We start from the raw sequence: 27,434 nt of genomic DNA, 5'->3' as shown, positions 1-27,434 counted from the left end.
AAGCACCTTCTCCCTAATAATGGCAACTTCACTCACTTCTTCCCCTTGACACATGCAAAATTCCGGCATACTGCTAGTGTCTTCCTCAAAGAAGACTGATGCAAAATACTTATTCAATTAGTCTATTTCCTTGTCCCCATTACTATTCTTCAGCATCATTCTGCAGTGGTCCTATATCTACTCTTACTCTTGGCTCTCATTTATATTTTATATATCTGAAGAAACTTTTGGTCTTTAATACTATTGCATAGTCCATCTTTGTCTTCTACTTTTAGCTTTGTAATCCATCTTTATGACTATTATTTGCCTTCTGTTGGTTTTTGAAAGCTTCCCAATCCTCCAACTTCCCACTAATTTTTGCTTTATTAAATGCTGTCTCTTTGACTTTTAAGTTGACTTCAACTTCTCTCGTCAGCCATGGTTGCGCATTCCTGTCTTTCGAATACCTCTTCTACTTTGGGATATATCTATCCTGCACCAAAAACTCCAGCCATTGCTGCTCTGCCATCGTCCCTGATAGGACCCTCTTCCAATCAATTACTGGTAGAGGAAAGAATGAATTCAATTAAATACCAGCAAATTCTGGAAGCAAACATCACACTGTCTGTAAAAAAGCCGAAGATGAAAAGAGGATGGCTTCTACAACAGGATAATGAACCTAAACACACCTCAAAATCCACAATGGACTACCTCAAGAGTCTCAAGCTGAAGGTTTTGCCATGGCCCTCACAGTTCCCTGACCTAAACATCATTGAGAATCTGTGGATAGACCTCAAGAGCAGTGCATACGAGACAGCCCAGGAATCTCACAGAACTGGAAGCCTTTTGCAAGGAAGAATGGGCGAAATTCCCCCAAACAAGAATTGAAAGACTCCTAGCTGGCTACAAAAAGCATCTGCAAGCTATGATACTTGCCAAAGGGAGTGTAACTAAGTACTGCCATGCAGGGTGCCCAAACTTTTGCTTCAGGCCCTTTTCCTTTTTTGTAATTTTGAAACTGTAAAAGATGGAAATAAAAAGTTTTCTTGCTTAAAATATTAAAGAAATGTGTCATCTTTAATTTTATGCCTTTTGGAAATCGGTTCATCTTTTACTTGCTTAGCTATTCACAGTAATAGAAATTTTGACCAGGGGTGCCCAAACTTTTGTGTATATATACATATACACACACACATACTCAGAAGGCCAGGCAGCACCTATGGAAAAGAGTATAGTCAATGTTTTGGGCTGAGACCCTTCAGCAGGACTGGAGAAAAATAAGAAGATGAGGGGTAAATTTGAAAGGTGGGGTGAGAGGAGAGGGAAACACAAGGCGATAGGTGAAACCGGGAGAAGTGAAGTAAAGAGCTGGCAAGTTGATTGGTGAAAGAGATCCAAGCATTTCGTGAGTGTTGCTTGGATTTCCAGCATCTGCAGATTTTCTCTTGTTGTATTTAATATATACTTACAGTAATCCATAGTTTGTTTCTTTATTATGCTTTGTATTATACTTCTGCTGCAAAGCCAACAATTTTCAAGACACATGCCGGTGATATTCTGATTCCAGCACCAATCTGATTTACTCAATCTACCTGCATATTGAGATCCCCCATGACTATCTTAACATTTTCCTTTTGACATTTATTTTCTATGCCCCATTGTAATTTGTAGAACACATTTTTGTCACTGTTCAGAGGTCTGTATATAACTCCCATCAGGGTCTTTTTACCCTTGCAACTTCTTAGCTCAACCCACAACGATTTTATACTTTCCAATCCTATGTCACCTCTTTCTAAAGATTTGATTTCATTTTTTTTAAACCAACAGAGCCACCCTACCATCACTGCCTACCTGCCTCTCCTTTCGATACAATGTGTATCCTTGGACATTAAGCTCCCAGCTAATATCTTCTTTTAGCCACAATTCAGTAATGTCCACTACATCAAACATGCCAACCTGTAGCTGTGCTGCAACTTCAACTACCTTATTCCATATACTGCTTGCAATCAACATAACACCTTCAGTGCTTAATTCATCCCCCTTTTTAGTTTTGTCTCCCTTTTACATTGCAACTCATCCCTGACTGCAGTTTTGCCCTGCCATCAGCTTCTCCTTGCTTGTGGTTTCATTACACACTGTCTCTGCTTGTAAGCCAACCACCCCACCCTCAGTCCTATCACTCCGATTTCCATCCCCTTGTCAAATTAGTTTAAGCTTTCTCAAACAGCTCCAGCAAACCTGCCCGCCAGGATATTGGTTCCCCTTCGGTTCAGGCATAACCTGTCCCTTTTCTACAGGTTGTACTCTCCCCTATTTTTACCCTCACTGACACATAGCACAGGCAGCAATGCAGAAGTTACTACCCTGGAGGTCCTGCTTTTCAGCTTTCTACCTCGCTCCCTAAAATCTCTCTTCAGGAGCTCATCTTTCCTACCTATGTTATTGGTGCCAATATGTACCAAGACTTCTAGCTGCTCACCCTTCCCCTTTTGAATGTCGTGGATTCAATCCGAAACATCCCTGACCCTGGCACCTAGGAGGCAACATACCATGCAGGTGTCTTAATCGCGCCCATAGAATTTCATCTCTATTCCTCTAACTATGGATGTAATAAAGAAAACTATTTAAATGAAAATGTTGGCATGGATATTAATGAATTTCAAGAGTAGGCATAGTACATATGAGAGGAATATTTTAAGAGAATATTTTATATAATAGAACAGGTTCCTATGCAACTTATGTTATAGAATATTAGACCATAAGACCATGAGCCATAGGAACAGGATTAGGCCATTTGTCCCATCTGAGTCTGCTCTACCACTTCATCATGGTTGATCCATTTTTCCTCAGCCCCAATCTCCTGTCTTCTCCCCATATCCTTTCATGCCCTGACCAATCAAGAATCTATCAACCTCTGCCTTGAATATACATAGAGACTTGGCCTCCAAGGCTACCTATGGCAAAGAATTCCACAGATTCCCCACTCTCTGGCAAAAGATATTCCTCATCTCCATTGTAAAAGGATGCCCCTCTGTTCTGAGGCTGTGTTTTCTGATCTTAAACTCTCCCACCATAGGAAGTAAACTCTCCACATGCACTCTATCAAGGCCTTTCACCATTTGATAGGTGTCAATGAGGTCACCCTTCATTCTGCTGAGTTCCAATGAATACAGGCGCAGAGCCATTAAACGCTATTCATGTGACAAGCCTTTCAATCCTGAAATCATCTTCCTGAATTTCCTCAGTTTCAGCACATCCTCTAAAATGAGGAGCCCAAAACTGGTCACAATACTCTAACTGAGGCCTCAGCAGTGCTTTATAAAGTCTCAACACTACATCCATGCTTTTATGTTCTACTCCTCACATTTGCCTTCCTCACCACAGACTCAATCTGCAAATTAACCTTTAGGGAATCCTGCACAAGCATTCCCAAGTCCCTTTGCAAGTCTATTTTTGTATTTTCTCTCCACTTGGAAAATAGTCAACCTTTCATGTCTTCTACCAAAATGCATGACCATATTCCATCTGTCACTTCCGTACGCATTATCCTGATCTCTCTCAGGCCCTCTGTAGCCTGTTACTGTGATAATGGAGAATACCATTGTCAGAGACATTTCATTACAGTCGTCAGCATTTCTGACCCGTGCAGCAGTACTGCAATGCTGCAGCTCTCCTCCAAGGTGGATAATAGGAGGTCTACAGCAGTTGGTAGCCTCCCAGCCAGTAATTCCCAACACCCTGTTCAGTGCAGTATCAGCGGAGCTAGTTACATTTTTGTTCAGGCAAGCACCAGAGAAAACATTGCGGGACCAAAGGTGATACCTTTGAGAGGCTTTTACTGGTTAAATGCTACAGAGACTGGTGTCTAGACCTGCATCGAAGATTTAGTTGAACTCTGTTGCAGGTGGGGTACAGCTCTGCTGAGACCAGTCCTGGAACAGTGTAAAGGGCTAGTCTAAGAACAAATATAGTTGTGATAGACAATGTGGTGGAAGTTCACCAGCTTATTCTCTTCTTGGGCAGATATTGTTTCACAAGAACAAATTAAGGGTTGTTCTCCAAGTTTGTAAGGAGTCACAGCCTCAAGATATGAGGATCAGCCATTCAGGATTAAACTGAGATTTCTTTTTAAACACAGGGGGTAGTAAATATTTGGATTTTTCTATCCAAGAGGTCTGTAGAGGGTTTGTCTAAAAGATTAATATATGTTTAGACATTAAGGGAATTGAGGGATTTGAAGATGATACAGGAAAGCATTCTCCTACTTTTACTTTTTCTGAGGCCCACAATGTAAAAACTAATCCAGCAGGAAGACATGATGCATTATCCAATGAGTCAACATTCATAAACCGTAAATAGCCTGAGAGGAAACAATACATGTATATCATTTACAAAACTTGCTTGGTAGGAGTTATAGAAAGCCAGAGGTGTGCTCATCAATTCAAAGGCTACTCACCCTGATAGTCCATAGTTTCTGTTTGCATTTTTCTAACTTCCACTATTGGCAAGGCAAATGGTGAGATAACTGATCTGTGGTGTAAAAAGTAAATAAAAAGAATGCAAGCATTTATAATGATACATCATACTTCGACTAATGCTGATAGTACAACATCAGAATGAATCAAACTTTTATCAGTGCCAACTTCTGCGGTCAATTAACCACATCATATTATAGTAACCTCTCTTTTCTTTAAAAATACTCTGACCTATCTCTGAAAACAATCAAACTCATTTTACTTCTTTTACGGAAACTTTAAACAGTCTTCCGTCATTTCATAAAGAGCTTCCTGAATGGCCTCTAAGAGTACTGTATCTCAAATTCGATCATCTAGAAATCTAGGGGGGAAGTGAGGGGGAAAGTGGGGCTGGAGGGGAGCAGCGGAGGGGAGGGTGGCTGGGAACGATCAAGGATAGGGAAGGGATTTATGGTGCAGTAGGATGATGTTGGAAAGATAATGTTATGGGACACACCCAACCGCACCAGTTTCCAGTGTTTCGATACTATAATTGTCCAGAAAATGGATAGCAGGTGCAGCCCCTTAAGGGTTCAGGACCGTCCCGCTAATTGGCAATTATGTTTTGGGCACCAAGAATTGTGTATTTAATGAGCACCTGAACTGTGTGCCTAACTAAAGATATCGTCCTGCGGTTTGATTTTGCTCAGTTCCCAGTCCAGCTTTATACCATGCCTCAATTCCAGCATCAGATACTCCAGCACTTGGGTCCAAACCATCGTCATCAAGGTCTCTCGTCATAGTATGACTAAGCCAACATGGATCAGTGGGGTACAGAACAGAGAAACCTGCAGCATATTACAGGCACTTCAGCCCACAATGTTATGCCGACCATGAAGTAGTCGGCATTGAGTAGTGCCGAACACTCCAGAAACTGCCTAGAATTTCTCTACCGCATTACCCTTTATTTTTCGAAGCTCCATGTACATATCTAAGAGTCTCTTAAAAGACCCTATTGTATCGCCTCTACTCCCATCGCTGGCAGTGCAGTCCATGCACCCATCATTCTCTGTGTGAAAAACTTACTTCTGACATCTCCTCTGTATCATCTTCCAAGCAACTTCAAACTATGGCCCCTAGTGTTAGCCATATTAGCCCTGCGAAAAAGCCTCTGGATATCCACAAGATCAATTCCTCTCATCATCTTATACACCTCAATTAGCTCACCTCTCAATCTCTGTCACTCCAAGGAGAAAAGGTCAAGTTCACTCAACCCATTCTCAAAAGGTATCCACTCCAATCCAGGCAACACCTTTGTAAATTTCCTCTGCACTCTCTCTATAGTGTCCACATCCTTCCTGTAGTGCGGTGACCAGAACTGAAGTCAGTACTTCCAAACGGGGTCTAATTCAAGTCGTGGTTGATGAATGCCAACACACCATACGCCTTCTTAACAACACTGTCAACCAGCGCAGCAGCTTTGAGTATCCTATGGACATGGACACCAAGATCTCTCAGATCTTCCACACTAATATAATAGAACATAGAATAGTACAGCACATTCCAGGCCCTTCAGCCCACAATGTTGTGCCGACCCTCAAACCCTGCCTCCCATATAAGCCCCCACCTTAAATTCCTCCATATACCTGTCCAGTAGTCTCTTAAATTTCACGAGTGTATCTGCCTCCACCACTGAGTCAGGCAGTGCATTCCACGCACCAACCACTCTCTGAGTAAAAAACCTTCCTCTAATATCCCCCTTGAACTTCCCACCCCTTACCTTAAAGCCATGTCCTCTTGTACTGAGCAGTGGTACCCTGGAGAAGAGGCGCTGGCTATCCACTCTATCTATTCTTCTTATTATCTTGTACACCTCTATCATGTCTCCTCTCATCCTCCTTCTCTCCAAAGAGTAAAGCCCTAGCTCCCTTAGTCTCTGATCGTAATGCATACTCTCTAAACCAGGCAGCATCCTGGTAAATCTCCTCTGTACCCTTTCCAATGCTTCCACATCCTTCCTATAGGACACAGTACTCCAATTGTGGCCTAAACAGAGTTTTATAGAGCTGCATCATTACATCATTGCTCTTAAACTCTATCCCTCGACTTATGAAAGCTAAAGCCCCATAAGCTTTCTTAACTACCCTATCCACCTGTGAGGCAACTTTCAGGGATCTGTGGACATGTACCCCCAGATCTCTCTGCTCCTCCACACTAACAAGTGTCCTGCCATTTACTTTGTACTCTGCCTTGGAGTTTGTCCCTTCAAAGTGTACGACCTCACGTTTCTCCGGGTTGAACTCCATCTGCCACTTCTCAGCCCACTTCTGCATCCTATAATGTCTCTCTGCAATCTTCCACAATCCTCTGAACTATCTACAACACCACCAACCTTTGTGTCGTCTGCAAACTTGCCAACCCACCCCTCTACCCCCACATTCAGGTTGTTAATAAAAATCACGAAAAGTACAGGTCCCAGAACAGATCCTTGTGGGACACCACTAATCACAATCCTCCAATCGGAATGTACTCCCTCCACCACCACCCTCTGCCTCCTGCAGGCAAGCCAATTCTGAATCCACCTGGCCAAACTTCCCTGGATCCCATGCCTTCTGACTTTCTGAATAAGCCTTCCGTATGGAACCTTGTCAAATGCCTTACTAAAATCCATATAGATCACATCCACTGCACTACCCTCATCTATATGCCTGGTCACCTCCTCAAAGAACTCTATCAGGCTTGTTGGACACGATCTGCCCTTCACAAAGTCATGCTGACTGTCCCTGATCAGACCATGATTCTCTAAATGCCCACAGATCCTACCTCTAAGAAACTTTTCCAATAGCTTTCCTACCACAGACATAAGGCTCACTGGTCTATAATTAACCGGACTATCCCTACTACCTTTTTTGAACAAGGGGACAACATTTGCCTCTCTCCAATCCTCCAGTACCATTCCCATGGACAACGAGGACATAAAGATCCTAGCCAGAGGCTCAGCAATCTCTTCCCTCGCCTCATGGAGCAGCCTGGGGAATATTCCGTCAGGCCCCGGGGACCTATCCGTCCTAATGTATTTTAACAACTCCAACGCCACCTCTCTCTTAATATCAACATGCTCCAGAACTTCAACCTCACTCATATTGTCCTCACCATCATCAAGTTCCCTCTCATTGGTGAATACTGATGAGAAGTATTCACTGAGGACCTCCCTCACTTCCACAGCCTCCAGGCACATTTTCCCACCTTTATCTCTAATTGGTCCTACTTTCACTCCTGTCATCCTTTTGTTCTTCACATAATTGAAGAATGCCTTGGGGTTTTGCTTTACCCTACTCGCCAAGGCCTTCTCATGCCCCCTTCTTGCTCTTCTCAGCCCCTTCTTAACTCCTTTCTTGCTTCCCTATATTCCTCAATAGACCCATCTGATCCTTGCTTCCTAAACCTCATGTATGCTGCCTTCTTCCACCTGACTAGATTTTCCACCTCACTTGTCACCCATGGTTCCTTCATCCTACCATTCTTTATCTTCCTCACCGGGACAAATTTATCCCTAACATCCTGCAAGAGATCTGTAAACATTGACCACAAGTCCATAGTACGTTTCCCTGCAAAAACAACATCCCAATTCACACCTGCAAGTTCTAGCCTTATAGCCTCATAATTTGCCCTTCTCCAATAAAAAATTTTCCTGTCCTGTCTGATTCTATCCTTTCCCATGATAATGCTAAAGGCCAGGGAGCGGTGGTCACTGTCCCCCAGGTGCTCACCCACTACGAGATCTGTGACCTGACCCGGTTCATTACCTAGTACTAGATCTAGTATGGCATTCCCCCTAGTCCGCTGTGTCCACATAATGTGACAGGAATCCGTCCTGGACACACTTAACAAACTCTGCCCCATCTAAACCCTTGGAACTGATCAGGTGCCAATCAATATGAGGGAAGTTAAAGTCACCCATGATAACAACCTTGTTATTTTTGCACCTTTCCAAAATCTGCCTCCCAATCTGCTCCTCTGTATCTCTGCTGCTACCAGGGGGCCTATAGAATACTCCCAATAGAGTAACTGCTCCATTCCTGTTCCTGACTTCCACCCATATTGACTCAAAAGAGGATCCTGCTACATTACCCACCCTTTCTGTAGCTGTAATAGTATCCCTGACCAGTAATGCCACCCCTCCTCCCCTTTCCCCCCCTCTCTATCCCTTTTAAAGCACCGAAATCCAGGAATATTGAGAATACATTTCTGCTCTGGTGCCACCCAAGTCTCTGTGATGGCCACTACATCATAATTCCATGTATGTATCAAAGCTCTCAGTTCATCACCTTTGTTCCTGATGCTTCTTGTATTGAGGTACACACACTTCAGCCCTTCTACTTTACTGTCTTTACACCATTTACTCTGCTTCTCTTTCCTCAAAGCCCCTCTATATGTAGATCTGGCTTTACTCCATGCACTTCTTTCACTGTTCTATCACTCCGGGTCCCATCCCCCTTACAAATTAGTTTAAACTCTCCCTAACCATGCTAGCAAACCTACCTGCAAGGATATTGCTCACCCTTGGGTTCAGGTGCAACCCATCCAATCTGTACAGGTCCCACCGTCCCCAGAAGAGATCCCAATGATCCAAAAATCTAAAACCCTGCTCCCTGCACCAACTCCTCAGCCATGCATTCAACTGCCATCTCCTCCAATTCTTACCATCACTGTCAAGTAGCACTGGCAGCAATGCTGAGAACGTCACCCTTGAGGTCCTGTTCTTCACCCTTCTGCCTAGTTCCCGAAACTCACACTTCAGGACCTCATCCCTCTTCCTGCCTATGTCGTTGGTACCAACATGTATCACAACTTCTGGCTGCTTTCCCTCTCGTACCAAGATGTTGTGCACCCAGTCAGAGACATTCCGCACTCTGGCACCCGGGAGGCAACAAACCATGCGGATGTCCTTCTCACGTCCACAAAATCTCCTGTCTGCTCCCCTGACTATAGAGTCTCCAATGACGACAGCTCTCCTCTTCTCCGTCCCACCCTTCTGCACCACTGGCTCAGACTGAGTGCCAGAGGCCCTGCCACCATGGCTTACACCTGGTTGGTTGTCCCTGCCAACAGTATCCAGGACGGTAAACTTATTATTTAGGAGAATGGCTACAGGGGTGCTCTGCACTACCTGTCTGCTCACCTTCACTTACCCCCCCCCCCAACATCTCAGCCCTGGGAAAAAGCCTTTAACTATCCACACGATCAGTGCCTCTCATCATCTTGTACGCCTCTATCAGGTCACCTCTCATCCTCCGCTACTCCAAGGAAAAAAGGCAAAATTTACTCAATCTATTCTCATAAGGCATGCTCCCAATCCAGGCCACATCCTTATAAATCAACTCTGCACCATTTCTATAGGTTCTACAACCTTCCAGTAGTGAAGAACTGAGCATAGAACTCCAGGTGGGGTCTAACCAGGATCATGTATAATTCAAACTCGAGGAATTCTGCAGATGCTGGAAATTCAAGCAACACACATCAAAATTGCTGGTGAACACAGCAGGCCAGGCAGCATCTCTAGGAAGAGGTACAGTCGACATTTCGGGCCGAGACCCTTTGTCAGGACTAACTGAAGGAAGAGCTAGTAAGAGATTTGAAAGTGGGAGAGGGAGGGGGAGATCCAAAATGATAGGAGAAGACAGGAGGGAGAGGGATGGAGCCAAGAGCTGGACAGGTGATTGGCAAAAGGGATATGAGAGGATCATGGGACAGGAGGCCCAGGGAGACGGAAAAGGGGGAAAGGGGGGAAAAACCCTGAGGATGGGCAAGGGGTATAGTCACAGGGACGGAGGGAGAAAAAGGAGAGAGAGACTATGGGTAACCCTAGTAATTTCTGAAGTCCATGCTCGGCACAGCATTGTGGGCTGAAAGGACTGGATTGTGCTGTAGGTTTTCTATGTTTCTTAGTTTCTCCCTCCACTACCTCCTCCAACCCCATGCACAAGTTTCCACTATCACACCTGTTTGGTCCTCTTCTCACATGGCTCATCCTCTTGCTCTTCACATACTTGTAGAATGCCTTGGGGTTTTCCTTAATCCTGCTCACCAAGGACTTCTCATGACCCCTTCTAGCTCTCCTAATTTCATTAAGCTCCATCCTGGCAACCTTGTAATTTTCTAGAGCTCTAACAGTATCTAGTTTCTTGAGCCTTTCGTATGCTCTCCTTTCCTTCTTAACTAAATTTTCTACATCCTTTATACACCATGGTTCTTTTACCCTACTATCCTTTTCCTGCCTCAATGGAACATACCCATTTAGAATGCCATGCTAATTTTCCCTAAACGTTTGCCACATTTCTGCTGTGCATTTCCCTGAGAACATCTGTTCCCAATTTATGCTCCAAGTTTCTGCCTAATAGCATCATATTTCCTCCTATCCCAATTAAATGTTTTCCTAAATTGTGTGCTTCTACCCCTCTTCAGCACTATGGTAAAGGAGATAGAGTTGTGATCACTACCTCCAAAATGCTCTCCCACCGAGAGGTCTGACACCTGACCAGGTTCATTTCCCAATGCCAGCTCAAGTTCAGTCTCTCCACTTATCCACATATTGTGTCAGGAAGCCTTCCTGAACACACCTAACAAACTCCAACCCATCCAAATCCCTTGCTGTAAGGAGATGGCAGTCAATATTAGGAAAGTTAAAAATCACTCATCGCAATTACCTCATTATTTTTGCACTGTTCCAGAATTTTCCTCCCGACCTACTCCTTGATGTCTCTGTTAATACTGGGGGGGGGGGGGGGGGCGGGGAGGGTTTCTCAAAACCACCCAGTGGAGTTACTGCTCCCTTCCTGTTTCTGACTTCCACCCACAATGACTCAGTGAACAATCCCTCCATGACTTCCTCTTTTTATGCAGTCATGAAACTATTCCTGATTAGCAATGCCACACCCCCACCTCTTTTGCCTCCCTCCCATCATCTTTGAAACATCCAGAGCCTGGTACATTCAGCAGCCATTCCTGCCCCCGAGACATCCAAGTTTCCGTAATGGCCACAACGTCATAGTTCCAACTATTGATCACACTCTTAAGTTCATCCGGCTTGTTTATAATACTCCTTACATTAAAATAGACACATCTCAAACTATCAGGCTGAGTGCATCTCTGCTCTATTATCTGCCTATCCTTCCTCACAAACATTCTACAAGCCATCTCTACTTGTGCACCAACCTCTCCATCCTCTGCCTCTTCAACTTTGCAAATCTAATTTAAGCCCTCCCCAGCAGCATTAGTGAACCTCCCTCCCAGGATATCAGTTCCCCATCAGTTCAGGTGCAAACCGTCCCACTTGTACAGGTTACCCTTCCCCCAGAAATGGTTCCATTGATCCAAGAACCTGAAACCCTACCTCTCACACCATCTGCTCAGCCACTCATTCATCTGTGTTATCTTCCTGTTCTGACCCTAGCTCGTGGCACTCGGGGTAATCCAGTGATTGCTGCCTTGAAGGTCCTGCTCTTCAGCCTCCGTCCTAACTCCCTAAACGTACTGCGCAGGACCGCTAGCCCTCTCCTGCCTATGTCATTGGTACCAACATGTACCACGACTTCTGTCTGCTCACTCTCCCCCTCCAGAATATGCTGTAACTGCTCAGAGACATCGTAGGCCACTATCCTGCTATCTCTTTTGCTCTCGCAGAATCTCCTATCTGTCCCCATAACTATAGATTACCTAAGACTATTGCTTGGCCTGACTTCACCCTACCCTTCTGACCACAGCACTACTGGTCTGGCTGCTGCTGCCTTGCCCAGGTAGGTCATTCCACTCAGCAGTATCCAAAGGAGTATACCTGTTGCTGAGGGGAATGGCCACAGGGGGACCCTGCACTGACTTCTCTCTCAGTGATCACCCATCTTCTTCCTGAATTCTGCACTCTGGGTGTAACCACCTGCTCAAAAGTCGTATCTATCAATTGCTCTGCCTCCCGGATGATCCTTTGCTCATCCAATTCCTGCTCCTTAATGTGGTTTTTCAGGCGCTGGAGTTGGTTGCACTTCCCGCAGGTGTAGTCATCAGGGAGACTATCATGTTTCATGTATCACAGTCAAGCGGCTGCTATGGGTAGCCGCAGCAGGAGGATTTCCAGACAGAACCTGAAGATGCACGACCTCCAGGCCGGTGCTTACCAGCTATCGCAAGGGTGCCAGGGTCACTCAGGTAAGGCTGTCAGTCACTCTGTACACCCTCTGACCCAGGAGAGATTGAATGGAGACCCAGCATCTTGCCGCAGCTTCCTCATTCAATGCTCATTCGAACTCCAGCTGTCCCAGTTCCCTTCAGAGCGTGGAAAAGTGGCCTTCATTATCTCTCTCCTGACCAGGAGAGCCCTTGCCTGGGCCACCACGCATTGGGAATGGTCATAGTCATACTTTATTGATCCCAGGGGAAATTGGTTTTCGTTACAGTTGCTCCATAAATAAATAGTAATAAAACTATAAATAATTAAATAGTAATATGTAAATTTATGCCAGGAAATAAGTCCAGGACCAGCCTATTGGCTCAGGGTGTCTGACCCTCCAAGGGAGGAGTTGTAAAGTTTGATGGCCACAGGCAGGAATGACTTCCTATGACGCTCTGTGTTGCATCTCAGTGGAATGAGTCTCTGGCTGAATGTACTCCTGTGCCTAACAGTACATTATGTAGTGGATGGGAGACATTGTCCAAGATGGCATGCAACTTGGACAGCATCCTCTTTTCAGACACTACCGTCAGAGAGTCCAGTTCCATCCCCACAACATCACTGGCCTTACGAATGAGTTTGTTGATTCTGTTGGTGCCTGCTACCCTCAGCCTGCTGCCCCAGCACAAAACAGCAAACATGATCACACTGACCACCACAGACTCGTAGAACATCCTCAGCATCGTCCGGCAGATGTTAAAGGACCTTAGTCTCCTCAGGAAATAGAGACGGCTCTGACCTTTCTTGTAGACAGCCTCAGTGTTCTTTGACCCGTCCAGTTTATTGTCAATTCGTGTCCCCAGGTATTTGTAATCCTCCACCATGTCCACACTGACCCCCTGGATGGAAACAGGGGTCACCTGTACCTTAGCTCTCCTCAGGTCTACCACCAGCTCCTTAGTCTTTTTCAGATTAAGCTGCAGGTAATTCTGCTGACACCAGGTGACAAAGTTTCCTACCACAGCCCTGTACTCAGCCTCATCTCCCCTGCTGATGCATCCAGCTATGGCAGAGTCATCAGAAAACTTCTGAAGATGACAAGACTCTGTGCAGTAGTTAAAGTCCGAGATGTAAATAGTGAAGAGAAAGGGAGACATGACAGTCCCCTTTGTCCCCAGAATGAAGGTGAGACTCTTGCGCTGATTCAAAGGAATGCATGGCCACCAAGAGAAAGGTATTTTATCAATCCTCTGGCACAAACAGAGCCTCAGACATTCTGATGAAGCTGCATCAGGGAAGTTGGTCAGTGGCCAACTACGCTATTGAGTTCCAAACTTTGGCGCAAGAGAGTGGTTGGAGCGGGGAAGCTTTGGCCACTTTGTACTGGCACGGAGTCAAGGTTGAAAAAAAAGGGTGCCCTTGCTTTGAGGGACCCAACTGGGGACTTAGAGGTCCTCATCGACTAGCCCATCTGCCTTGACAATATTCTGGCAGCGCATGAAGGACTACATCATGAGGCCAAAGGGGGCTAGCCCAAGCCCAGCCTCAATCCACAGTGGTTCCACCACCGCCCCCCCACCCCCTGATCAAGGACCACGACCAGTCTGACTCCTGCGTGTCAGAATCAAGGCTGCCGCTATTACTGTGGAGAAATGGGTCACCTGTGGGCCAACGTCCGAAGCTGCAGCCACCTGGAGAAGAGGACTGATGGCAGCAGCCACTACTCCCAATCCCATGGATTATGGTGTCCACCGGGGGAAAGAACTTGAGGCTTTTGTGGACTCTGGGGCAGCAGGTAACTTAGGAACCGCCTGTTGGCTCAACATACACTGTGAGAGTTGAGCCAGTCCATGCCCGCAACTGGCTTGGATGGCCGCCCGCGAGGTTCCAGGCAGAACCAGCAATAGACTGCGGTCTTGCAGATGAGGATGGAGGATCATGTGGAAGACGTTAGTTTCTACATCATTGACTCACCACTCATACCCCTGATCCTTGGGTCCCAACATAACCCATCCGTGGACTGAAGGGAGGGGAGGATCATTACTTGGTCCGATTATTGTAAGGCGGTATGTTTGCAGCATGGTGCTCCAACTCCCAGACTCCCTTGGGACTAATGACCAGCAAGGGACAGACTTCAGCCTGAGGTAACCCGAAGCCAGGTCCAGACTCCTAAGCGCACACCCTTGCAGCCTGTTCTCAGAGCTGCAAGACCATCTGTTACACCTCGTTACCAGCGCCTGAGGATACAACGGAGCCCAGTGAACCTAGGAAGGAGACTCAGAAGTCAGTCAAACCACCCTTGCTACCTAAGAAGCCTCAGGAGTTGTCCTTGAAGGAGGGTTGAGAAGAACATACAACACCCCAGCCGATCAAAGTTTATTCCATGGAAGAGGTCTTCAGTAAGGGAAAGACCTTGACTCTTCCACCACAGCGACCCTACGACTGTGCTATAGATCTTCTGCCTGGCACTTGTCCTCCACGTGGTCAATTCTGCACACTCTCAGGTCCGGAGAGAGGTGTAATGGAAGAATATATAAAGGAAGCTCATGCTATAGGATTCATTGAGCCCTCCACCTCACCGGCTCGCACAGGTTTCTTCGTACTGTTACATACCTCAAGATCTTGTGACTTTCTTATGAGAATGTTGTAATGGTCTTTTGGAGGTCACCTGATGTAATTTTCCCGCCCATGAGGTCACGTGATGACATGTTCACCACGGGTATAAAAGGGAAGACCCCTGGTGACGCAGTTATTTTTCCAGTTAGAACATCAATGAGATACTCCGCTCCACTGCTTATTTGCATTATGACGCAGTTTTGATTTTAAACAGAGTTTTATGTTCTAATGTAAGGTACAGAAGTCCGAGCCGGCAGTTTGACCAATCACTGCCAGGTTTGTTAATGTATCTTTTCAGTAACATTGGAGAGTGAAGATGGGACCCTGAAGGAGACGTTCGATGGGTTTGGAAAGGATCGACCATTATTGAATTCATTCCAGAAAGAGTGATCTGCATGAGATAGCCTCTGCTAAAAAAGAAGCAGAAAAGGCTGTGCTGTTCTACGGAGGAGGAAGGTCAGTGCCTTTAAAACCATTTTATTACCGTCATCATGAATCCTGTGGACAAGGCAGGATCCGACTGGGAGTGGCAGTGACATCGTGTCTTCAAGGAATTCATGAAAGTCTCTCCTAATTGGCTATATAAATCTCTTGACTTTAAAATTTACCATTCGAGGAACTGTGTTTGAATTTATCGCTTTAAGAACTGGTTTCACATTTATCACTTTAAGAACTAGACCTAAGTATCCCATTACAGAATGCGGAGGCTTTGGAAGGGTGCAGAAGAGATTTACCAGAATGCTGCCTGGATTTTAGAGTATTAGCTACAAGGAGAGGCTGGACAAACTTGGATTGCTTTCTCTGGAGCAGCAGAGGCTGAAGTGAGACCTAACAGAGGTTCACAAGACTACGAGAGTCATACTTGGGGTAGGCAGCTTTGTCAAACACTAGAGGGTATGCACTTCGGGTGAGAGGGGGAAAATTCAAGGGAGATGCTCAGGGCTAGTGTTGTTTTAAACCCTCTGCGGCCACAATTCTGTGTTATACAAGTAGATACAATAGTGGTGTTTTGAGAGGCTGGAAATGGAGGGGTATGGGCCTTGTACAAGCAGAAAGAGAATGAACTTAGATCAATATTATATTTGGTGTAGACATTGTAGGTCAAAGGACCAGTTCCTGTACTGTTCTATGTTCTGTGAACTCAACCTCAAAGAATGAGTTTAGGGTGTGTATGGGTATGCAACCGGCTGCAATTTACACTAAGTCAGGGAATATTTTAAATTACAAACACTATTGAAGTAAAAGCCTATAAACACACCATTGGTATTCAGCCATTTCCATCTGAAAGCAACAGTGAATAATGCAGTGTCCATTAGTAATATTCTCAACAACCTAAATAACAATTATCTTAGCATTGGCACTCTTTACCTTCTAGATTGCTAAAAGTATGCAGCACAGAAAAAAGTCCTATGTCCCAGAAAGTACTAATCTTCTACTAATCCCATTTTATTCTCCCCTCCCCAAATTCCCATCAACTCTCCAGATCCTACCACTCACCTACACATCAGGAGCAATTTACAGAGTCCAGCCAATCTACCAACATGCACGTCTTTGGGACACAGAAGGAAATTGGAAGAAAATCCATGCCATCAGCGAGAACGTGCAAACTCCTCAGAGACAGCAGTAAAGGTCAGGACTAGAAATGGATCACAGGATCCAGAATGTAGCAGGTCTGCCGACAATGCCACTGTGCCAACCCATCTTCATACTTCCATTAATTTCTACATACAGTACTATGCAAATTGTTAAGCACATATATACAGCTAGGGTGCCGAAGACTTTCCAACAGAAGTACTCGTCGTCGTGGAATGGAGAGCCAGTTTGTAAATCTGGCAGGATCAAAGAATGTTGGGAATGGCAAGGGTGGAGTGCCGCAGGAGGGGTGTGGGACAGGTGGCAGAGGAGTGCCAGGTGAAGGGAGTGGCACAGGTGCAGACACACCCAGCCCTGAGACACCAGGCAAGGTCATTTGATGGTTTATTGAGCACTACAGAATGTCTCTCTGGTGCTTCGTGCTCCCTTCCCCTCTTCCTTCCCCTTTCCCAGCCATGATTCTCCTCTCCCTGCGCCTTCCCACTCTCAGTCCACAATAATTCACACGTCATGAAATTTGTTTTTTGCAGCAGCAACAACACAATGCAGGAATAAAATAACGACATAAAATTACTGTACAAAACTATTAGGCACCCTAGCTATACATATGTGCCTCAGACTTTTCCACGGTACTGTATTTTACAATAAAAACCATACACTGTTTCAACTTATTCCAAGATAACAGTAGAACTCTTACTAACAGGCAACCCAAATCAGTTCTCAGCTCACTTCCATTATGGTTTCAATTATGGCATTTCACTTTAGGATGGAATTTGTAAGTGAATCAGAGGGTTTTAAACAAGTTCAGTAATTTTCATAGAGTCACAGAGAGATAAAAGCACAGAAACAGGTCCCCCAGTCCATCAAGTCAAAGCTGACCATTAGCCAGCCACCTACACTAACTTATTTTACTCTTCACACATTCCCGTGAACTCTCTGCCAACACCATTGGAATGGGAATGGGAAGTGGAATTCAAATGGGTGGCCACTGGGAGATCCCACTTCTTCTGGCAGTTGGAGTGCAGGTGCTCGGTGAAGCATTCTCCCAGCCTACGTCGGGTCTCACTTATACACAATCAGCATGGATTTACGAAGGGGAAATCGTGCTTGACTAATCTTCCGGAATTTTTTGAGGATGTAACTATGAAAATGGACAAGGGAGAGCCAGTGGATGTAGTGTACCTGGACTTTCAGAAAGCATTTGATAAAGTCCCACATAGGAGATTAGTGGCACATGGTATTGGGGGCAGAGTACTGACATGGATTGAAAATTGGCTGGCTGACAGAAAACAAAGAGTAGCGATTAACGGGTCCTTTTCGGAATGGCAGGCGGTGACCAGTGGGGTACCGCAGGGTTCAGTGCTGGGACCGCAGCTGTTTACAATATAAATTAATGATTTAGATGAGGGAATTAAAAGTAACATTAGCAAATTTGCCAATGACACAAAGCTGGGTGGCAGTGTGAAATGTGAGGAGGATGTTATGAGAATGCAGGGTGACTTGGACAGGCTGGGTGAGTGGGCAGATGCAGTTTAATGTGGATAAATGTGAAGTTATCCACTTTGGTGGAAAGAACGGGAAGGCAGATTATTATCTAAATGGAGTCAAGTTAGGAAAAGGGGAAGTACAACGAGATCTAGGTGTTCTTGTACATCAGTAACTGAAAGCAAGCATGCAAGTACAGCAGGCAGTGAAGAAAGCTAATGGCATGCTGGCCTTCATAACAAGGGGAATTGAGTATAAGAGTAGAGAGGTCCTTCTGCAGCTGTACAGGGCCGTGGTGAGACCACACCTGGAGTACTGTGTGCAGTTTTGGTCTCCAAATTTGAGGAAGGACGTTCTTGCTATTGAGGGAGTGCAGCGTAGGTTCACAAGGTTAATTCCCGGGATGGCGGGACTGTCATATGTCAAAAGATTGGAGCGACAGGGCTTGTATACCCTGGAATTTAGAAGGCTGAGAGGGGATCTTATTGAAGCATATAAGATTATTAAGGGATTGGACATGCTGCAGGCAGGAAGCATGTTCCCACTGATGGGTGAGTCCAGAACCAGAGGCCACAGTTTAAGAATTAGGGGTAGGCCACTTAGAATGGAGTTGAGGAAAAACTTTTCCACACAGAGAGTGGTGGTTATATGGAATTCTCTGCCCCAGGAGGCTGTGGAGGCCAAGTCTCTGAATGCTTTCAAAAAAGAGATGGATAGAGCTCTTAAAGATAGTGGAATCAAAGGTTATGGGGATAAGGCAGGAACTGGATATTGATTGTGGATGATCAGGCATGAGCACAGTGAATAGCGGGGCTGGCTCGAAGGGCCGAATGGCCTACTCCTGCACCTATTGTCTATTACCCCAACAGATTCACAGTTGAAATGTCACCTCACCTGGAAGGACTGTTTGCGGCCCTGTAGTGAGGGAGGAGGTGTAGGGGCAGGTTTAGCACTTGTTCCACTTACAAGGATAAGTGTCGGGAGGGAGATCAGTGGAGATAGATGAATGGACAAGGGAGTCATGTAGAGACCAATCCCTGCAGAAAGCAAAAAATAGGGGAGGAAGGGGGAAGGAAAGATGTGCTTAGTGGTGGGATCCCAGATTTTAATTCCACTTTCCATTCCAATATGTCAACCCATAGCCTCCTTTACTGTCGAGATGAGGCCACACTCAGGTTGGAAGAACAACGCTTTGTATTCTACCTCAGCAGCCTCCAATCTGATGGCATGAACATCAACTTCTAGGTAATGCCCCACTGCTTCACCATTCCCCATCCCCTTTTCCCTCTCTCACCTTATCTCCTTGCCTACCCATCACCTCCCTCTGGTGCTCCACCATCGTCCCCTTTTTCTTTCTTCCATGGCCTTCAGCCTTCTCCTATTAGATTTCCCCCTTCTCCAGCCTGTACCAACTTCCGAGCTCTTCACTTCATCTCTCCCCCTTCTCCATCCTGTACCAACTTCCGAGCTCTTCACTTCATCTCTCCCCCTTCTCCAGCCTGTACCAACTTCCGAGCTCTTCACTTCATCTCTCCCCCTTCTCCATCCTGTACCAACTTCCGAGCTCTTCACTTCATCTCTCCCCCTTCTCCAGCCTGTACCAACTTCCGAGCTCTTCACTTCATCTCTCCCCCTTCTCCATCCTGTACCAACTTCCGAGCTCTTCACTTCATCTCTCCCCCTTCTCCAGCCTGTACCAACTTCCGAGCTCTTCACTTCATCTCTTCCCCCTTCCGCTTTCACCCATCACCTTTTATTTCTCTCTCCCCTCTCCTACCTTTTAAATCTACTTATCTTTTTTTCTTCAGCCCTGAAGGGTCTCGGCCCGAAACGTCGACTGTACTCTTTTCCACAGATGCTGCCTGCCTGCTGAATTCCCCCAGCATTGTGTGTTACCACCTGAGGTCTGAGCAATTTCTTTAAAAATTATGAAGCATAAGCTCCCTGCTCTTGCAGTCACTATCCAAACTTCCGAACCACGTTATTCTACCTGCATTGGCACCTTTAAGCTTTGAACATACTGCAAGGTGGCTCCGTTCTTCAGGACTCCACCGTTCATGCTGTGTGCCCTCACAGCGCCTGCCAGAATGTTCCACCACACACAACTCATTAGGGACTGGCACAATGGGCAGAACTCGAGCTACACCACCGCCCGAGACAGGGTAACCACCCCAGACCACGAGCCCGAGACACAGGGTAACCACCCCAGACCACCAGCCCGAGACAGGGTAACCACCCCAGACCACCAGCCCGAGACAGGTAACCACCCCAGACCACCAGCCCGAGACACAGGGTAACCACCCCAGACCACCGCCCGAGACACAGGGTAACCACCCCAGACCACCAGCCCGAGACAGGTAACCACCCCAGACCACCAGCCCGAGACACAGGGTAACCACCCGAGACCACCGCCCGAGACACAGGGTAACCACCCCAGACCACCAGCCCGAGACAGGTAACCACCCCAGACCACCAGCCCGAGACACAGGGTAACCACCCGAGACACAGGGTAACCACCCCAGACCACCGCCCGAGACACAGGGTAACCACCCAGACCACCAGCCCGAGACAGGGTAACCACCCCAGACCACCAGCCCGAGACACAGGGTAACCACCCCAGGCCAACAGCCCGACACACAGGGTAACCACCCCAGACCACCAGCCCTAGACACAGGTTAGCCATCCCAGACCACCAGCCTGAGACAGGGTAAACACCCCAGACCACCAGCCCGAGACACAGGGTAACCACCCCAGACCACCAGCCCGAGACACAGGGTAACCACCCCAGACCACCAGCCCGAGACAGGGTAACCACCCCAGACCACCAGCCCGAGACAGGGTAACCACCCCAGACCACCAGCCCGAAACACAGGGTAACCACCCCAGACCACCAGCCCGAGACAGGCTAGCCACCCCAGACCACCAGCCCCAGACACAGGGTAACCACCCCAGACACAGGGTAACCACCCAGACCACCAGCCCGAGACAGGGTAACCACCCCAGACCACCAACCCGAGACACAGGGTAACCACCCCAGACCACCAGCCCGAGACACAGGGTAACCACCCCAGATCACCAGCACGACACACAGGGTAATCACCCCAGACCACCAGCCCGAGACAGGGGAACCACCCCAGACCACCAGCCTCAGACACAGGGTAACCACCCCAGACCACCAGCCCGAGACAGGGTAACCACCCCAGACCACCAGCCCAAGACAGGGTAGCCACCCCAGACCACCAGCCCCAGACACAGGGTAATCAACCCAGACCACCAGCCCGAGACAGGGTAACCACCCCAGACCATCAGCCCGTGACAGGGTAACCACTCCAGACCACCAGCCCGAGACACAGGGTAACCACCCCAGACCACCAGCCCGAGACACAAGGTAACCACCCCAGACCACCAGCCCGAGACAGGGTAACCACCCCAGACCGTCAGCCCGAGATAGGGTAACCACCCCAGACCGTCAGCCTCAGACACAGGGTAACCACCCCAGACCACCAGCCCGAGACAGGGTAACCACCCCAGACCAGCAGCCCGACACACAGGGTAACCACCCCAGACCACCAGCCCGAGAGAGGGTAGCCACCCCAGACCAACAGCCCCAGACACAGGGTAACCACCCCAGACCGACAGCCCCAGACACAGGGTAAGCACCCCAAGCCAACAGCCCGACATACAGGGTAACCACCCCAGGCCAACAGCCCGAGACAGGGTAAACACCCCAGACCAACAGCCCGAGACAGGGTAAACACCCCAGACCACCAGCCCGAGACAGGGTAACCACCCCAGACCACCAGCCCTAGACAGGGTAACCACCCCGGACCACCAGCCCGAGACAGGGCAACCACCCCAGGCCAACAGCCCCAGACACAGGGTAGCCACCCCAGACCACCAGCCTGAGACACAGGGTAACCACCCCAGGCCAACAGCCCGACACACAGGGTAACCACCCCAGACCACCAGCCCCAGACACAGGTTAACCATCCTGGACCACCAGCCCCAGACACAGGGTAACCACTCCAGACCACCAGCCCGAGACAGGGTAACCACCCCAGACCAACAGCCCCAGACCACCAGCCCAACACACAGGGTAACCACCCCAGACCACCAGCCCAACACACAGGGTAACCACCCCAGACCACCAGCCCGAGACAGGGTAGCCACCCCAGACCAACAGCCCCAGACACAGGGTAGCCACCCCAGACCAACAGCCCCAGACACAGGGTAAGCACCCCAGGCCAACAGCCCGACACACAGGGTAACCACCCCAGGCCAACAGCCCGAGACAGGGTAAACACCCCAGACCACCAGCCCGAGACAGGGTAACCACCCCAGACCGTCAGCCCGAGACAGGGTAACCACCCCAGACCACCAGCCCGAGACAGGGTAACCACCCCAGACCACCAGCCCGAGACACAGGGTAACCACCCCAGACCACCAGCCTGAGACAGGGTAACCACCCCAGACCACCAGCCCGAGATAGGGTAACCACCCCAGACCACCAGCCCGAGATAGGGTAACCACCCCAGACCACCAGCCCGAGACAGGGTAGCCACCCCAGACCACCAGCCCGAGACACAGGGTAACCACCCCAGGCCAACAGCCCGACACACAGGGTAACCACCCCAGACCACCAGCCCGAGACACAGGGTAACCACCCCAGGCCAACAGCCCGACACACAGGGTAACCACCCCAGACCACCAGCCCGAGACAGGGTAGCCACCCCAGACCACCAGCCCTAGACAGGGTAACCACCCCGGACCACCAGCCCGAGACAGGGCAACCACCCCAGGCCAACAGCCCCAGACACAGGGTAGCCACCCCAGACCACCAGCCTGAGACACAGGGTAACCACCCCAGGCCAACAGCCCGACACACAGGGTAACCACCCCAGACCACCAGCCCCAGACACAGGTTAACCATCCTGGACCACCAGCCCCAGACACAGGGTAACCACTCCAGACCACCAGCCCGAGACAGGGTAACCACCCCAGACCAACAGCCCCAGACCACCAGCCCAACACACAGGGTAACCACCCCAGACCACCAGCCCAACACACAGGGTAACCACCCCAGACCACCAGCCCGAGACAGGGTAGCCACCCCAGACCAACAGCCCCAGACACAGGGTAGCCACCCCAGACCAACAGTCCCAGACACAGGGTAAGCACCCCAGGCCAACAGCCCGACACACAGGGTAACCACCCCAGGCCACCAGCCTGAGACAGGGTAACCACCCCAGACCACCAGCCCGAGATAGGGTAACCACCCCAGACCACCAGCCCGAGATAGGGTAACCACCCCAGACCACCAGCCCGAGACAGGGTAGCCACCCCAGACCACCAGCCCGAGACACAGGGTAACCACCCCAGGCCAACAGCCCGACACACAGGGTAACCACCCCAGACCACCAGCCCGAGACACAGGGTAACCACCCCAGGCCAACAGCCCGACACACAGGGTAACCACCCCAGACCACCAGCCCGAGACAGGGTAGCCACCCCAGACCACCAGCCCTAGACAGGGTAACCACCCCGGACCACCAGCCCGAGACAGGGCAACCACCCCAGGCCAACAGCCCCAGACACAGGGTAGCCACCCCAGACCACCAGCCTGAGACACAGGGTAACCACCCCAGGCCAACAGCCCGACACACAGGGTAACCACCCCAGACCACCAGCCCCAGACACAGGTTAACCATCCTGGACCACCAGCCCCAGACACAGGGTAACCACTCCAGACCACCAGCCCGAGACAGGGTAACCACCCCAGACCAACAGCCCCAGACCACCAGCCCAACACACAGGGTAACCACCCCAGACCACCAGCCCAACACACAGGGTAACCACCCCAGACCACCAGCCCGAGACAGGGTAGCCACCCCAGACCAACAGCCCCAGACACAGGGTAGCCACCCCAGACCAACAGTCCCAGACACAGGGTAAGCACCCCAGGCCAACAGCCCGACACACAGGGTAACCACCCCAGGCCAACAGCCCGAGACAGGGTAAACACCCCAGACCACCAGCCCGAGACAGGGTAACCACCCCAGACCGTCAGCCCGAGACAGGGTAACCACCCCAGACCACCAGCCCGAGACAGGGTAACCACCCCAGACCACCAGCCCGAGACACAGGGTAACCACCCCAGACCACCAGCCTGAGACAGGGTAACCACCCCAGACCACCAGCCCGAGATAGGGTAACCACCCCAGACCACCAGCCCGAGACACAGGGTAACCACCCCAGGCCAACAGCCCGACACACAGGGTAACCACCCCAGACCACCAGCCCGAGACACAGGGTAACCACCCCAGGCCAACAGCCCGACACACAGGGTAACCACCCCAGACCACCAGCCCGAGACAGGGTAGCCACCCCAGACCAACAGCCCCAGACACAGGGTAGCCACCCCAGACCAACAGCCCCAGACACAGGGTAGCCACCCCAGACCAACAGCCCCAGACACAGTGTAAGCACCCCAGGCCAACAGCCCGACACACAGGGTAACCACCCCAGACCACCAGCCCAACACACAGGGTAACCACCCCAGACCAACAGCCCGAGACACAGGGTAACCACCCCAGACCAACAGCCCGACACACAGGGTAGCCACCCCAGACCAACAGCCCCAGACACAGGGTAGCCACCCCAGACCAACAGCCCCAGACACAGTGTAAGCACCCCAGGCCAACAGCCCGACACACAGGGTAACCACCCCAGACCACCAGCTCCAGACCGACGCGACACCTCAGTTACCTCCTCCGTCCCGGTCCCGCTGCCTGCAGTTACCGGGGCAACGCAACTCACAACAACCGCGATGAGTCACGATGCGAAATTCCGCGAGACTCCGGCGGAGCACGAGCGATAGACTGCACGTCAATCACCACGTTCCGAGCCCCGCCTTCCCCAGACGGAGGTCGGACACCCGAGCCGAGCCGAGCCGCACGGTTTCCGACTCAACGCTCCGCACCCCGAGCCCCGCAACTGAATAGCCCAACACACATGGGATTAGGTTGAATTGACAGCTTGTTTGGAGCAGAATTCCGCCACCGTGATCTGATTTATTAACCCTCTCAACCCCATTCTTCTGCCCGTAACCTTTAATACCCTTACTAATCAAAAATCTATCAACCTCCGTTTTAAATATTCTCAATGACTTGGCCTCTCCAGCTGGTCTGTGGCAATGATTTCCTCAGATTCACCACCCTCTAACTAAAGAAATTCTTCTTCGTCTTTGGTCTGAGGGATATCCTAGTATTCTGAGGCTATGCCCTCTGGTCCTAGACTCCCTCGCGTCCACTCTGTTTAGCTCTTTCAGTAGGTTTCAATGAGATTCTCACCCCCTCCAGCGAGCACAGGTCCAGAACAAACACACCTCATATGCTAACCCTTTCATTATCGGGATCATTCTGGTGAACCTCTCTGGGTCCTCTCAAATCCTGTCTGTGATCCATTGGGAGAGAATCACAGAAATGAACCATTTTCACCCACCTTGTCCCTACCTACTGTAATATCTATATTAACCCATTCGCTCACATTAAGCCCCTATCATTCTACTCCTTTCTCCTGTCTTATGGTCTTACTCCTTTTAAATGTTGTAATTATAGCCACCTGATGCAGATCATTCCATATAGCCCCACCTTCTTTTGTATGAAAAACCTACCCCACAGATAGCCTTTAAATTTCTCTCCTCTCATAAACCGGTGCCTATTAAATCTGTGACACCATCTTTTCAGCCAACTGCCACAACGTTCACCGAGGTTGCAGCCCTAGTAACAAACACAGCAGCACCCATGTAAAATATGCCATCTGGGGTAAAGCAGAGTTGAACGCGGGCGGTCTTAGAAACATACAAAACCTACAGCACAATACAGGCCCTCCAGCCCACAAAGCTGTGCTGAACATGTCCTTACCTGAGAAATTACCTAGGGTTCCCCATAACCCTCTATTTTTCTGAGCTCCATATACCTGTCCAGGAGTCCCTTAAAAGACCCTATCATATCCGCCTCCACCAGAATCGCCAGCAGCCTATTCCACACACTCACCACTCTTTGTAAAAAAAACCCCTGATATCTCCTCTGTACCTACTTCCAAGCACATTAAAACTGTGCCCTCCCGTGCTAGCCATTTCAGCCCTGGGAAAAAGCCTCTGACTATCTACATGATCAATGTCTCTCATCATCTTATACACCTCTATCAGGTCACCATTCATCCTCCGTTACTCCAAGGAAAAAAAAAGCAGAGTTCACGCAACGTATACTCATAAGGCATGCTCCCCAATCCAGGCAACATCCTTGTAAATCTCCTCTGCACCCTTTTTAAGGTTTCTACATCCTTCCTATTGGGAGGCAACCAGAACTGAGCACAGTACTCCAAGTGCAGTCTGACTAGGGTCCTATATAGCTGCAACATTACCTCTCAGCTCCTAAACTCAATCCCACGATTGATGAGGGCCAATGCCTTCTTAACCAGAGCCAACCTGCGCAGCAGCTTTGAGCATCCTATGAACTCGGACCCCAAGATCCCTCTGATCCTCCACACTGCCAAGAGTCTTATTATTAATACTATATTTGTCATCATACTTGACCTACCAAAATAAACCACCTCACGTTTACAGTGGCATGCAGAAGTTTGGGCACCCCTGCTCAAAATTTCTGTTACTGTGTATGGCTAAGCAAGTAAAAGATGACCTGATTTCCAAAAGGCATAAAGTTAAAGATGACACATTTCTTTAATATTTTAAGCAAGAAAACCTTTTTATTTCCATCTTTTTCAGTTTCAAAATAACAAAAAAGAAAAAGGGCCTGAAGCAAAAGTTTGGGCACCCTGCATGGTCAGTAGTTAGTAACACCCCCTTTGGCAAGTATCACAGCTTGTTATTGCTTTTTGTAGCCAGCTAAGAGTCTTTCAATTCTTGTTTGGGGGATTTTCACCCATTCTTCCTTGCAAAAGGCTTCTAGTTCTGTGAGATTCTTGGGCCATCTTACATGCACTGTAAGATTTTTGATGATGTTTAGGTCAGGGGACGGTGAGGGCCATGGCAAAACCTTCAGCTTGTGCCTCTTGAGGTAGTCCATTGTGGATTTTGAGGTGTGTTTAGGATCATCATCCTGTTGTAGAAGCCATCCTCTTTT

At 48.8% G+C, this 27,434-nt stretch overlaps 1 protein-coding gene across 6 annotated transcripts in view; it reads right to left on the bottom strand.

Annotated features, from left to right (window-relative positions):
- The window catches only part of dnaaf1 (dynein axonemal assembly factor 1), a 162,423-nt gene extending 137,281 nt beyond the window's left edge, over positions 1-25,142 (bottom strand). For 5 of the 6 annotated variants that reach the window (XR_011889223.1, XR_011889224.1, XR_011889225.1 and 2 more), the window contains exons 1-2: positions 11,141-11,162; positions 4,436-4,509 (exon numbers count right to left, since the gene is read on the bottom strand). Coding sequence is in view for 3 of the 6 variants with exons in the window: in XM_072279239.1 (XP_072135340.1) it covers positions 4,436-4,509; positions 11,141-11,145 (79 nt within the window). In the remaining 3 variants the exon portion in view is untranslated. Of the gene's footprint in view, positions 1-4,435; positions 4,510-11,140; positions 11,163-25,056 lie in introns of those variants that run through there. The other variant, XM_072279240.1, reaches the window with a different exon arrangement.
- Positions 25,143-27,434: the final 2,292 nt, after the last annotated feature.

The sequence above is a fragment of the Mobula birostris genome, chromosome 15 (genome assembly GCF_030028105.1).
Source record: "Mobula birostris isolate sMobBir1 chromosome 15, sMobBir1.hap1, whole genome shotgun sequence".
NCBI lineage: Eukaryota > Metazoa > Chordata > Chondrichthyes > Myliobatiformes > Myliobatidae > Mobula > Mobula birostris.
This window is presented reverse-complemented; position numbering and strand designations above follow the sequence as displayed.